Genomic DNA, 14,390 nt, shown 5'->3' on the forward strand with positions numbered 1-14,390 from the left:
TGACCAGGCCATTTTTTTTTGCAATACGGCACTGCGTTACTTTAACTGATTGCGCAGTCGTGCGACGCTGTACCCAAATAAACTTTATGTCATTTTTTTCCCCACAAATAGAGCTTTCTTTTGGTGGTATTTGATCACCTCTGCGTTTTTTATTTTTTGTGCTATAAAAAAAGAGACCAACAATTTAAAAAAAAAAAAAAAAAAAAAAACTAAATGTTTTACTTTATGCTATAAAACCTACCCAATAAAAAAAAAAAAAAAAAAAAACGAATTTCTTCATCAATTTAAGCCAATATGTATTCTGCTATATACTTATGTTAAAAAAAAAAAAATCCCAATAGAGTGCGCATGCGCAAGGGATCCAAGATGGCCGCTAGCGCCTGATCCTCCACACCACACTGGACCAACGGAGGTCACAGAGCGGCCAGTCGCGAATCGGGGAGGTGACACCCCGTAGCCCCCGTCTCCTGACTACCCAGGGATTCCCCCTGAATGTCCTCCTCCGCAACCAAATGCGATCTGGGGCCACAATTCGAAGCGGCTTCACGAGCGGGGTGTACCAAGATGGCCGCCGCGGCCGAAGCACACAGGTAGCCTCATGCTCACAGCGTGGATCACAACTCGGAACACAGGCAAGTTCTATCCCCGGCCATCCTGAATTACACCCCTATCCTCCATGGGAACTTCCCCCAACTGGGAACCCCCTCGCCGGCCTCCACAGAGTCCCTGATAGGACTGTCCATGGCTGACCAGGCCCTGTCTCCCACGGAGGCTTTCAGACCTTCACTCCAGGGACCCCCCACAACAGAACAGTTCCCCCAGGAGCAAGACTTATCCACAGCGGACCTTTTTGTAAAGCTTTCTATGCTGTTAGAAAGGGGTCTGGCCTCTACAGCAGCAAAAATTACTGCCGAGATCAAATCAGACCTACAAAACATTGGCCATAGAATAGAGGCAATAGAATCTAAACTGGACATTACAGCCGCAGTTGCTAATCAGAACTCTGATATGATTCATTCGATGCAGGACCAGCTGGACACTGCTCTATCGCGTATTGACGACCTTGAGAACAGGTCGAGACGATATAACTTCAGAATCAGAGGATTGCCTGAATCAATCACGGACGTGACTGCTGCGACTCAAGACCTGATCAAATCGCTATTGCCCAATATTGACCCTCAACGCCTGGAATTGGACAGAGCGCATAGGGCCCTGGGACCCCCCAGGAAAGATGGCCTCCCCAGAGACATAATTGCCAAACCACATCACTATGCAGTTAAAGAGGAAGTGATGAAGCAGGCCCGGTCCGCTCCCCAGGCGACATGCCAAGGCCATGCGATTCAAATCTTTGCAGATCTGGCCCCTTCAACCATTCAACGCAGACGTGCCTTGAAACCGCTATTGAGTGCGCTAATCCAGAAGGACATCAAATACAAATGGGCATTCCCCTTTGCGGTAAAGTTCACATACAAGGGCCAAAACTACTCCTTTGCAAACTTTCCCTCTGGTGAACAAATCCTTCTTCGCTTGAAAATTATTTCCCAAGACGCCGGAATGGATACGTCGGCTGCTCCACCGAGCTCTGCGAAAAGACCTCCCCCAGTCAGCCCTTCGATTCCACTTTGGTCCAAATCCAAATCGAGACGCTCTGGAGACACTGGCCACACCTGAAGTTCATTCGGCAAGACCTACTACTGCAACATACCTGTTCGGGGAAGGTCGCATAACCCCACCCACCCCCTGTTGACTTCCTCTGGGTAGCCTCATCTTAAAAAGTTTTCCCATTTTTGGAGGGGGCCGGTGTCCCCTACTCTGCCAATGGGCTTTTTTTTTTTTTTTTTCTGAATTCTGGGTATCTTGCTACGCTGACTATGTCTGTTAGCTGAAGAAGTCTGTACACGTACAAGACTAGATACGGTCCTCGTGCTAGCAGATCGTGAACTTTTTTTTTTCTTCTTCTTTTTTCTTGTTTTATGTGGCTTTGTCTATTTTTGCTACCAATTCTTGTTTTGGGGTTATTTGCTTAAGCCACACTACAGTGGTTTTCCAATTACATTGCGTTTTACCCTGATAGACTTTAGAAGTATAAGTTTCTTCTTTGCCGTTTTAGTAATATGCTAATTTAATTTTCAGGAGGACCTTGGTCCCGAGCGGTACACATGTGTCTTTGCCTATCCCCTGTACTCCTTCGGGCTTTCAGGGGCTAGGACCTCCGAGAGTCCTCTCTCGGAGATTATTCTATCCTTTTTGGAGATATCCGTCCCCGCAGTTTCTTTCTCCCCTCCGGAGGTCGGCGCTTTTCTTGGGAGTCCTTTTTCTATTCCTCCCCTTCCCCCCCCCCCCCCCAGTTAGAATGCTATCCGCTATCTATACTGCCTTTAATCATTTTTGTATACTTTACAGATGTTCATCCCCTTGAGATGCTTTACAGCCTGATTCCCACTGAGTCAGGGAGGTTCTTCACCGGTCCCAAAAGAATTCTACCAATGGTAAGTGAAGGTGAATGTTTACGTGATCTGACCCTCTGCTCCCATGGCTAACACTACTAAAAAAGTTACTGAAGCTGGCCTCTCATAATGCGCAAGGGCTAAATTCTCCCCTTAAACGTAAGAAACTGTTCAGCCTGTATAAATCCCTTCGATTAGATATTGTATTCCTACAGGAGACACACTTCCCAATCCGGTACAGCCCGTCCTTTCTGCACACTCACTATCCTAATTTTTTCCTCGCTAATGCCGAGAACAAGACGAGAGGGGTCGCGGTCCTTCTCGCTAGGGACTGCGGCTTCTCTTTGACTTCGGTTTTCAGGGACATTGAAGGCAGGTTTATTTTGGTAAAAGGCCTGGTGGAAGGGCAAATGTACTCTTTAGTATCATACTATGCTCCAAACAAGGGGCAAGATAAGTTCTTTGCGAACCTTTTCCAAACCCTCAACCCCATGCTTGAAGGTAAAGTAATTTTGGGAGGGGATTCGAATGTCGCATTTGAACAGGAATTGGATAGAGCTAAACCACTGGGACAACAGCTCATTCGCCCGCGCAAAGTCAGCCATAGAATAGCAAAACTGTTGCATTCTCAGGGCTTGACGGATGCATGGAGGGAACTGAATCCGACCGCCAGGGACTACCCTCATAACACATTTGCCAGAATAGACCACCTTCTCATTCAAAGTCACTTACTTCCCTCTGCTGAGCGTTCACTGATTAGAGATACAGTTCTCTCAGACCACGCGATAGTGTTGTTGTACTTACGCCTCACAAACCAGTCCCCGGGCTTCAAACCCTGGAGACTCAATGAATCCCTCCTCACGGACCCTAGCAGACTCCCCAGTATAGAAACAGCTCTACAGGAATACTTCAAACTGAACACGACTAAAGATACGTCTATGGAGACAGTTTGGGCGGCGCACAAGGCCTTTATTAGGGGTGAATTCATAAGGTTGGCCACACAATTGAAAAAAGAAAGAACCGCTGACATTGATAGACTAGAGAAGGATTATGCAGCTCTGAGAGCAAAACATAAGAAAAACCCTCTGAGAGAAAACATCCCTCAAATAGATGAAATAAAGTTGGAACTCAACCTGGCCCTCACAACCCGGGCAGAAAAAAGTATCAGATGGAGCGGGAATAAATTCTACACTCAGAAGGATAAAATAGGTACCATGCTCGCCTCCAAACTGTCCCCCAAACCGAGATCTCACAATATGCCCCGTATAAGACTCCCAGGGTCAGGCCTATCATCCAATCCAGAGAAAATTCTGGAAGCCTTCCAAACCTTTTACTCGAACCTCTATTCTGCTCCCCCGTCTAACCATAAGGAGGACATTAACTCCTTTTTAGACAAACTACCAATCCCACGTATTTCTAAAGAACACAGGGACATCCTTGAGGCCCCCTTTAGGGAAGAGGAAGTACTTGACACTATAAAGGGGTTAAAATGCAACTCTGCCCCCGGTCCAGATGGGTTACCCAACCCCTACTACAAAACGTTTGCAAACACGTTAGCCCCGCACTTGGCCGAATTTTGTAACTACAAGACCAAAGGGGACCTGCTGGACCCGCTCCTTAACTCAGCTTTTATCTCCGTGATCCCCAAACCAGACAAGAACCCGGAAATAGTGGACAATTATCGCCCGATATCTCTTATTAATTGTGATCTTAAGATCCTAACTAAAATGCTAGCAAACAGACTGGCTTCCTTCATATCCCTATATGTCAATAAAAATCAAGTGGGATTCATCCCTGGGAGGCAAGGGCCAGACCAAATCAGAAGGGCCATTGATATTATTTCGATCTTACAAACTAATTGGGACGGTGGGCCCAAACAAGAGGGCATGCTCCTATCGTTGGACTTAAAAAAAGCCTTCGATTCGGTTTCTTGGAGCTACCTCCTGTTGCTCATGGAAAGGTGGGGATTCGGAGTTAGATTCCAGGGGCTGATCAAATCCCTCTATTCCACCCCCCAAGCCAGGATTAGGCTTCAGGGTCATTATTCCGAGCCTATACAGATTGCGAGAGGGACCAGACAGGGTTGCCCTCTCTCCCCGCTGATATTTGCCCTAGCAATTGAAACTCTTGCTATCGCTCTGAGGGAAAACCATAATATAAAAGGGGTAAACTGTGGGTCGCAAATACATAAATGTGGGCTATACGCGGATGATATCCTTTTATACCTCACCGCCCCTATCACCTCCCTACCGAATCTTCTCCAAACCCTTGGAGATTTCTCTAAGATCTCTGGGCTGCAAGTGAATTATAAAAAATCCCTAGCTATGAACATTTCTCTACCTCCGCAAACGGTTACCCAGCTGTGCCAGTCCTTTCCCTTCAAATGGAATGACACAGCCATCAAATATCTGGGGGTATACTTAACACCTAAAATTGAAACCTTGTACAAAACCAATTATCCCCCTATGTTCTCAAAGCTATCCACAGATCTCAACACTTGGGCCGGTCACAATCTCTCATTGTTGGGGAAGATTAACTCTCAAAATGACCCTCCTGCCCAGACTCCTATACTTATTTCGTACCCTGCCCATCCCAATCATCAGAAGGCATGTTAAGTCATTCCAGAGTAAGCTGCTTCAGTTCGTATGGGGCAAGAAGGGGTACAGGATCCCCCAAAGCATTTTATATCATCATAGGAAGAAGGGAGGACTCGGTCTTCCCAACCTCCAACACTATTTTGTTGCGGCCAGGCTATCACAGATCTCGATAATTTACTCAAAGTTTGAAAAGCCGGACTGGGTAGGGATAGAGAGACAAGCTACTCCACACCACACTTTAGACTTTCTAATGTGGTCTTCCCCAAAAGAGAGACCCCCCGATATTAGCGCCCACCCTATCACACTCTCTAGCCCTCTGGGACAGGACACGCAATTTGAGCTCCATCTCGTCTCCTATTACACCGCTAGCACACCTGTTCAATAACCCGGCTTTCCCCCCGGGTCAAAATATTTCAGCTTTTAAATGGTGGCTGGACAAAGGGCTGTACCGGATTGGGCATTTCTTCTCTAGGACAGGCCCCTTCCCACTCAAATACTTCATTAAGAAACTGGATCTACCAATGACGGAGAGATTTAGATTCCATCAAATTTCTCACTTCCTACACTCCATTTGGACCGAAAAACCTCTCCCTCCTAGCTTCACAGATTATGAGATTTGGTGTGGTCAGGGTCCGGAGCAGAGGGGAGGTATCTCCAGCATTTACTCTTCACTGACGCGGCCCAAATCTAAGTCTTCGATTATGGAAAAATGGGAGGAGGAATTGCAGTTTAATTGAGACTTGGGGTCCTGGCACACAGCGATCTTTTCATCCTACAAAGGGATCCTAAACACGTCTCTAGCAGAGGCTAGTTTAAAAGTCATTCTGCGATGGTACTACACTCCAGTCAGGTTGGCCAACATATACCCCTCGGCAGACCCGCTGTGCTACAGAGGCTGTCACCTCACTGGCACTCTGATCCACATCTGGTGGGAGTGCCCCAGGTTACGCCCCTTTTGGAGAAAAATCTTTAAAATTATTGATGGGGTTGCCGGGTGACGTGTCACCAGGTCCCCCACCATTGCTCTCCTTAATGAACCAATTCCCAAGACCTCCAGACATACTAGGAAATTGATACAGTTTATCCTAATAGGGGCCAAACTCACCATTGCAAAAGCTTGGAAACAACCCTCCGTCTCTGTCAAGGCCGCTCAGAGAAAAATCTCTTGGATAATGGCACAAGAAAAACTGTCTAGTATACTCTCTGATTCCCGCTCCAAATTTGACTTCGTTTAGGAACCTCTTCATATGGGCATCTCCCTGACTCACACCCCATTGGGGCGATGAGCACTTGCAATATGGTTTAGAACATTGGTTTTCGGGCAGATAGCACGGTCCTTTTTTTTTCTTCTGGTTTTACTCTACTGGGTCCCCCTTCCTCCCCTCTTTCTCCCTCTCCACCCCTTCTTCTTTCTTATCTCCTCTTTCCTTTCATGCATGGCCCGGGTGGCCAACAGTTGACCTCAAATTAAACATAAGTTCAAGTAGTCATAACAGAAGGGATCCGATGGGCGATAATAGGGGCGGGAGGGGTGTTCTCTCGGGAGCGGAGGTTCCCTGGTTGGGTCCCTCACTCGGCACAGCATGATCCCGCGAGGGGTGTCGAGTGACCCAGGGGCCGCTGGGGCTCTTCCTCGGCCCCGCTAGCAGGGAATCTCAGCTGGCACCACTGGATTTCGCCCCTACATTAGACAGTATAACGGCAATCCCCTTGTGGGGTTAGTTCTGCTAAGTAATCTTTTGTCTAATTTGCGTCTCCTTTTTTTTTGTTACCATGGATCAGCCTTGACCTGGTATCTCGGCAGAAGCTCCCTTGACAGAGTACTGGCTAAGGTAGTTTCACTGGTCCTCATGTAGCCTCTGGTGGGTGGATCCAACACAATTTTTCATAAGGTTGTTTTGAATAATCGTTTTATTATGCATTGTACAAGTGCTGTATTATGTCGTCTGTTGGCCATGTGGGCCTTTGTCTTGTTCCTTTTGCTGTGTTTCGAAAATAAAATATTTTGAAAGTAAAAAATCCCAATAAGTGTATATTGATTGTAGATGCTATATCTTTTGCGCAAACCAAACTATGGGGAAGATTTATGGCATTTTTATTTTTTTATTTTTTACTAGTAATGGCAGCGATCTGCGATTTTTAGCAGTAATATGACATACAGATCGAACACTTTTGACACATTTTTGGGACCATTGACATTTATACAGTGATCAGTGCTATCAATATGCTTTGATTACTGTGTAAATGTCACTGGCAGGGAAGGGGTTAACACTAGGGGGCGATCAAGGGGTTAACTGTTTTTTCCCTCACTGTGTTCCAATTGTATGGGGATAGGACTGAGTAGGAGAGGAGACATTTTGCTGTTCCTACTTACTAGGAACAAACGACATGTCTCCTCTCCTCTGACAGGACAGGGATTTGTGTGTTTACACACACAAATCCTCCGGCTGGCACCCGTGCACGCGACCACACTGGGTCCCCCGTCATGCAGCGGGCGCTTGCTTCCGGCGGCGCACGTGCCCCCTTGGGCGGCTCTTAAAGGGAAACATATACATACACACATTATATATATATATATATATATATATATATATATATATATATATATACACACATACACACACACACACACAATATACACATACACACACACGCAATTTCGTCCAGGAGAGCTACTGTGCCGCAGTAAATCTGCATGAGCTGGTTGGGAACCGGTTAAGCTGGCCATACACAGATTCCTTCATCCATGCTACACACCACAGATGTATGAATCTCCCACTATGACTACTGTAATGTCAAGATACCTGAATGCTGTCTGCATCTGATTGGATGCAAGCACTGTTCAGCTGACAATTTTTCGCCTGGCTCCTTTAATTTTTCATTTGAAGGATGTTCGACATAAGGGTGCTGACAGAACATCCCACTAAGCAAATGTTGTTCAGATTCATCTTGAACTGGCTGAAAAATGCTCCATGTATGACGAGCTTTACATTTTAGCATGATGTGTGCATGTGCCCCTTGGAAAAGCTATTGTATCAGACACTGGAGGTTGGATTGGAGACTCCTGCAACTGCAGTATAAATCGCACTGGACCAAAAACAACGTAGTTTCATTGCTGAATAAAACCATTGCTTGAAATGTGTAACATGCTTTTGATCTCATATTTGATTGTTATGATATGCTCTAGATATCTGCCCATGTACATCTGTTTTCCTGGAAAACACAGGTAATAATATACAGTGGTACTCTATTAGGACTGTTTTACTATATTGGGACTGTTGTATCTCTACAACTTGGCTTCAGACTGCTAACCAATGCAAATAGCTATTGCCATCAAGAGAATTGAAAAAAATGAAAAAATGTATATACTTTAGGCCCCATTCACACCTGAGCTTTTTTTTAACTTGAAGCCTTAAAGTGGTGTTGCCACCAAAAAATAAAAAGGTGATTAAAAATCTTAAAAAAAATAAAAATAAAATAATTGGAAAAAAAAATTTTTTTACTCACCTCTAAATACCTGTTGCTAGGGGGTCCCTGGTAGTCTGCCTTCTTCCTTGCCCGGGCTGGTGACATCACTTCCCCTCGCGCCGCACAGTCATCTAGGACCTGTCACATGTCCCAGATGACTGTGTGGCGTATCACGGCGCCCTGTGCCACTCGCGCATGCACAGTGGGTGCCCGGCTGTGAAGCCGGGTGCCCACAGTACGAATGACGGCGCCGCAAGCGGAGCGGGGAACAATGGAGGGGGGGCTTCGTTCCCCCGCATCGCTGGACCCTGGAATAGGTTAAATGTGCAATTATTAAAAGTCAGCAGCTGCAGTATTTGATAGCTGCTGACTTTTATTTTTTTTTTTTTATTTTTTTTTTTTAGGGGCACCCCACTTTAAGCTACAAAACGCTGGAGGGGAAAAAAATCTATTATTCTCAATGGAGATGGTTCACATCTCCACTCCAAGTCGCCTGAAGCTCAAACAAGTTGTGGACCCTTTTTTGTCACTCGTATCGGGCAGATTTAGGCGTTTTTTTTTTCTTTTTACATTGGTGACCTTTTGCCCTGCACAAAATCGCGGCAAAAACCACTGCAAAATCATGGTAAAAATCGCACAATTTTCTGCCTGAAAACGCTATGCTCAGGTGTGAATGGGGCCTAAGTGGGCCAGAAGACTATGGAGTTGTTGTTTCCTAAATCCCATTTGCATACATGTTTAAATCTAAAAAATAACTAAGGCTCTTGTTCTAGAGAGGATTTAAATATTGCAACATACCGTCTACCATCATCAGCTTAGTTAACCAAATAATGAATTACAGCTCCCCTCAAATCCGTGAAGGTTAACTGTCCATCTGGTCTGATCACATCAGAAAGAAAAACATGTACGGCCCACGTGGGTAGTTGTAGAAAAACATGTTTTACATATTTTGTGCGTGAGAAGTTTTATGAAGCCTTAAAGGCAGTTTTTTAATAAATATGATACGTATCTTTATCTTGCCTCACAATTTTCATACAAAATAATGTAGGCTTCGGGGAAAATAAGCGAGGAATGCTGACTCAGAGGATCATATCACAAAACATGTTTCGTTTTACGGTCTGGTCATGGAAACTAGCAGAAATGTTGGCTCGAAGTTAAGTACCAGTTCCAATTATAGAAAACTACTGACCAAAATTATTTTAATGGTCACATTCAAATGTGAAAAAAAGCATTTCAAAACTAGCAATGGATCCAATCCGTGGAAAAATGAAAACAAATCACTTACAAATAAGCTGGGTTTGTATTAGCCAAGTGCAGCACCTGAGAGTCAACAGATTGAACAGCAGTTAATATATCTTGTTCAATAGCCATTGGAAGAACTGCATAACCGCAGTAGTCGATATGTTCCCCTGTATTAGCGAATAAAGACATAGGTTAGTAAATATAAATAGAATACAGCATGCTTTATTAAATACCAATCAATGAAACTGAAATTCCCATGTCTGTACTCTGTAAAAGACTTCACACGTTTTAGGCTAACCTTTCTACGAGAACACAGTGATTAATAAAATGTTGACGGCAGAACTCCTGTCTGGAAACCTACCGTCTATTCTGTTGTGGGACCTCAGCTATCAGAAAGGTCTGGAGATAGATTTCTCACTTATAGTGCCTTAAAAAAGTATTCATACCCCTTGAAATGTTCAACCTTTTGTCATGTTACAACCAAAAACCTAAATTAATTTTATTGGGATTTTATGTGATAGACCAACACAAAGTGGCACATAATTGTGAATTGGAAGAAAAATGATAAATGGTTGTCAATTTTTTTTTACAAATAAATACGTTAAAAGTGTGGTGTGCATTTGTATTCAGCCCCCCCGAGTCAATACTTTGTAGAACCTTCTTTCCTTGCAATTACAGCTCCAAGTCTTTTTGGGGTCTCTACCAGCTTTGCACATCTAGAGAATTAAATTTTTGCCCATTCTTCTTTGCAAAATAGCTCAAGCTGTCAGATTATATGGAGAATGTCTGTGAACAGCAATTTTCAAGTCTTGCCACAGATTCTCAATTGGATTCAGATCTGGACTTTGACTGAGTCATTCTAACACATGAATATGTTTTGATCTAAGCCATTCCATTGTAGCTCTGGCTGTATGTTTAGGGTCGTTGTCCTGCTGGAAGGTGAATCTCCACCCCAGTCTCAAGTCTTTTGCAGACTCCAACAGGTTTCCTTCTAAGATTGCCCTGTATTTGGCTCCATCCATCTTATCATCAACTCTGACCAGCTTCCCTGTCCCTGCTGAAGAAAAGCATCTCCACAACATGATGCTGCCACCACCATGTTTCACGGTGGGGATGGTGAGTTCAGGGTGATGTGCAGTGTTAGTTTTCCCCCATATATAGCATATTTTAGGCCAAAAAGGCAAATTTTGGTCTCATCTGACCAGAGCACCTTCTTCCACATGTTTTCTTTGTCCACCACATGGCTTCTCACAAACTGCAAATGGGACTTCTTATGGCTTCCTTTCAACAATGGCTTTTTTCTTGCCACTCTTCCATAAAGGCCAGATTTGTGGTGTGTACGACTAATAGTTGTCCTGTGGACAGATTCTCCCACCTGAGCTGTGGATCTCTGCAGCTCCTTCAGAGTTACCATGGGTCTCTTGGCTGCTTCTATGATTAAAGCTCTCCTTGCCCAGTCTGTCATTTTAGGTGGACGGCCATGTCTTGGTAGGTTTTCAGTTGTGACATACTCTTTCCATTTTCAGTTGATGGATTGAACAGTGCTTCTTGAGATGTTCAAAGCTTGGGTTCCACTAGATTTTAGTTAGGGGGATCAGAGTAAAAGGGGCTGAATGCAAATACATGCCACATATATGTATTTGTAAAAAAAAAAAAAAAGTATTTATTTTCCTTCTACTTCACAATTATATGCTACTTTGTGTTGTATCGTTGTTGGGATGCTGGTACTATTATTGTGAGAAATTTGAACGGACCCCTGTCAGAGAACTTCTTTAACCACTTACAGACCGGACCATTTTGCTGGTCAAAGACCAGACCACTTTTTGCGATTCGGCACTGCGTCGCTTTAACTGACAATTGCGCGGTCGTGCGACATGACTCCCAAACAAAATTGGCGTCCTTTTTTTCCCACAAATAGAGCTTTCTTTTGGTGTTATTTGATCACCTCTGCGGTTTTTATTTTTTGCGCTATAAACAAAAATAGAGCGACAATTTTGAAAAAAATACATTATTTTTTACTTTTTGTTATAATAAATATCCCCCAAAAATATATAAAAAGACATTTTTTTCCCTCAGTTTAGGCCGATGCGTAATCTTCTACATATTTTTGGTAAAAAAAAAAAAATCGCAATAAGTGATTATTGATTGCTTTGCGCAAAAGTTATAGCGTTTACAAAATAGGGAGAGTTTTATGGCATTTTTATTAATAATTTTTTATTATTTTTTTTTACTAGTAATGGCGGCGATCAGAGATTTTTATTGTGACTGCAACATTGTGGCGGACACATCGGACATTTTTGACACATTTTTGGGACCATTGTCATTTATACAGTAATCACTGCTATATAAATGCAGTGATTCCTGTGTAAATGACACTGGCAGTGAAAGGGTTAACCAGTGGGTGGCAGTGTAGGGGTTAAGTGTTCCTAGGGGCGTGTTACTAACTGTGGGAGGGTTGGGCTTTAATTTAGTGAACACTGATCTCTGCTCCAATCACATGGAGCAGAGATCAGCGTCACTAGTTGCTAGGCAGAATGGAGAAATGCTGTTTACAACGGCATTTCTTCATTCGGCCGATCCGTGAGACGATCGCGGGTATGCCCGCGGCGATCGAGTCCGCGGGTCCCGCGACTGGACTCACGGGGGTCCCGACCAGGGCGGGAGTGCGCCGCCGGCGACGTGCTCCCGGTGGCAGGGCGGCAAATTTAAAGGGACGTACAGGTACGCCCATTTGCCTGCCCGTGCCATTCTGCCGACGTACATCGGCGTGCGCTGGTCGGCAAGTGGTTAAAGCTACTTTGTGTTGGTCTATCACATAAAATACATTTACATTTTTGGTTGTAACATGACCATGAAAAAATATGGAAAATGTCAAGGGGTATGAATACTTTTTCAAGGCACTGTAAATTATGATTTAGAATATATGTTAGTTAAATACCTTTTGTACATAGTGTTTTGAAGAGAAAGAAAGAAAGAAAGAAAGAAAGAAAGAAAGAAAGAAAGAAAGAAAGAAAGAAAGAAAGAAAGAAAGAAAGAAAGAAAGAAAGAAAGAAAGAAAGAAAGAAAGAAAGAAAGAAAGAAAGAAAGAAAGAAAGAAAGAAAGAAAGAAAGAAAGAAAGAAAGAAAGAAAGAAGATGGTTCAGGTCCACATCCCCAATACAATATGTAAAAACAAAATTCCACAAAAGTGGGACTTTGAAGGACCATGAGCACTCAAAAAATAAAATTTATATGTAAAAAAACAGTACAAATTTATTACAAAAGGAAAACAACATCATACAACATGATTAAAACTGAAACACGATAACAAACAGTCCAGGAAATTAATGAATGGAAGAGGCCCAAACCAGCTGTCAGGGCGACAGATAGAATTTTCATTTGTAATTTGGATTCTGTCCGTATCCCTGACAGCTGGTTTGGGCCTCTTCCATTCATTCATTTCTGTTTTTGTTATAATGTGTTTCAGTTTTATTCATGTTGTATGATGATGTTATTTTCCTTTTGTAATAAATTTGTACTGTTTTACATATAATTTTCATTTTTTGAGTGCTCATGATTCATCAAAGACCCACTTTTGAGGAATTTTGTTTTTTCAAAACACTATGAACCTCTGTGAACAATATATACATTATCCCCAATGCATAAAACATGAAACATACTATATAGAATAAAACAAACTGATATGAATAGAACACCTATTTTTTTTTAAAAAAATTAGTTTTACCTATCAGGTTTACCCGTCCTGGTGCACGTGCATAGAAGGATGGCGTACTGCCATATTTAGAGATAAACAATTCTTTCAGTTTAAGAAACCTGCAAAACATAGGAGAATACATTTACTCATATATTTTCTTCTGTAATCATCATGAGGAACAGATGATAATTGTAAGGCTGGGTTCACACTGAAGCGATGCGGGAACGCCGCGAATCCGCGGCGGGTTCCCGCATCGCAAGCCTCCCGTCGGCAGTTCACACTGCCCTATGCGGACTGCTGGGAGTGTCAGTGAAACCTTAATGACACCCCCAGATCAGTTCACATATCGCAGTGCGATCTGCAAATTCGGACAGGAATCAGATCGTATGGTGTAAACACACATGCGATCCGATTCTGCTGCGGACCAAAAAAAGGGTCCTGTGCGAGTTTGTGGCGGGTGCGATGCGAATTCACTTACATTTACTATCTGTATGGCTGAACTCGCATCGCACAGAGATCAGATGTGATTTGCACTGCAGTGCTGTGCGAATCACATCCGGTTCTCCTAGCCGCAGCAGTGTGAACCCAGCCTAAAGAATATTGATGTATACTGTTTTATACATATAGAACCTACAAATTACACCAATGCCTTAGAGTGGAACTAAACCCACCAATTTAACTGTTTTCCACAACAGTTAAATTTCAGACATACCTCTGGTGATAACTGTCACAGTTGCCAGTGTGCTTATGTCAACTGTCAAGCCATGAAATGGCAAGTTTCGGTGTCATAGCTGATCACATGCACAGCACCGTGGCACCTGCAGATCCAGCAAAGGCTAAGATGGCACCGTCCATGGCTGTGAAGGAGGGGGGAAGTTTAGTTTTGCTTTAATTTACATTTAAGACTTTTTTTTTTTTTTTTTTTTTTTTTATGTGGAAAGA

The 14,390-nt window shown here is 43.4% G+C and overlaps 1 protein-coding gene across 1 annotated transcript in view; it reads right to left on the bottom strand.

Moving 5' to 3' along the window:
* The window catches only part of GALK2 (galactokinase 2), a 314,350-nt gene that overhangs the window by 265,221 nt on the left and 34,739 nt on the right, over window positions 1-14,390 (bottom strand). Inside the window, exons 2-3 of the mRNA XM_077473446.1 lie at window positions 13,479-13,567; window positions 9,798-9,921 (exon numbers count right to left, since the gene is read on the bottom strand). Coding sequence (XP_077329572.1) covers window positions 9,798-9,921; window positions 13,479-13,567 — 213 coding nt within the window. The remainder of the gene's footprint in view (window positions 1-9,797; window positions 9,922-13,478; window positions 13,568-14,390) is intronic.

This window comes from Lithobates pipiens, unplaced genomic scaffold (genome assembly GCF_037356315.1).
Source record: "Lithobates pipiens isolate NorthernLeopardFrog02 unplaced genomic scaffold, aLitPip1_a1.2 Scaffold_8, whole genome shotgun sequence".
NCBI lineage: Eukaryota > Metazoa > Chordata > Amphibia > Anura > Ranidae > Lithobates > Lithobates pipiens.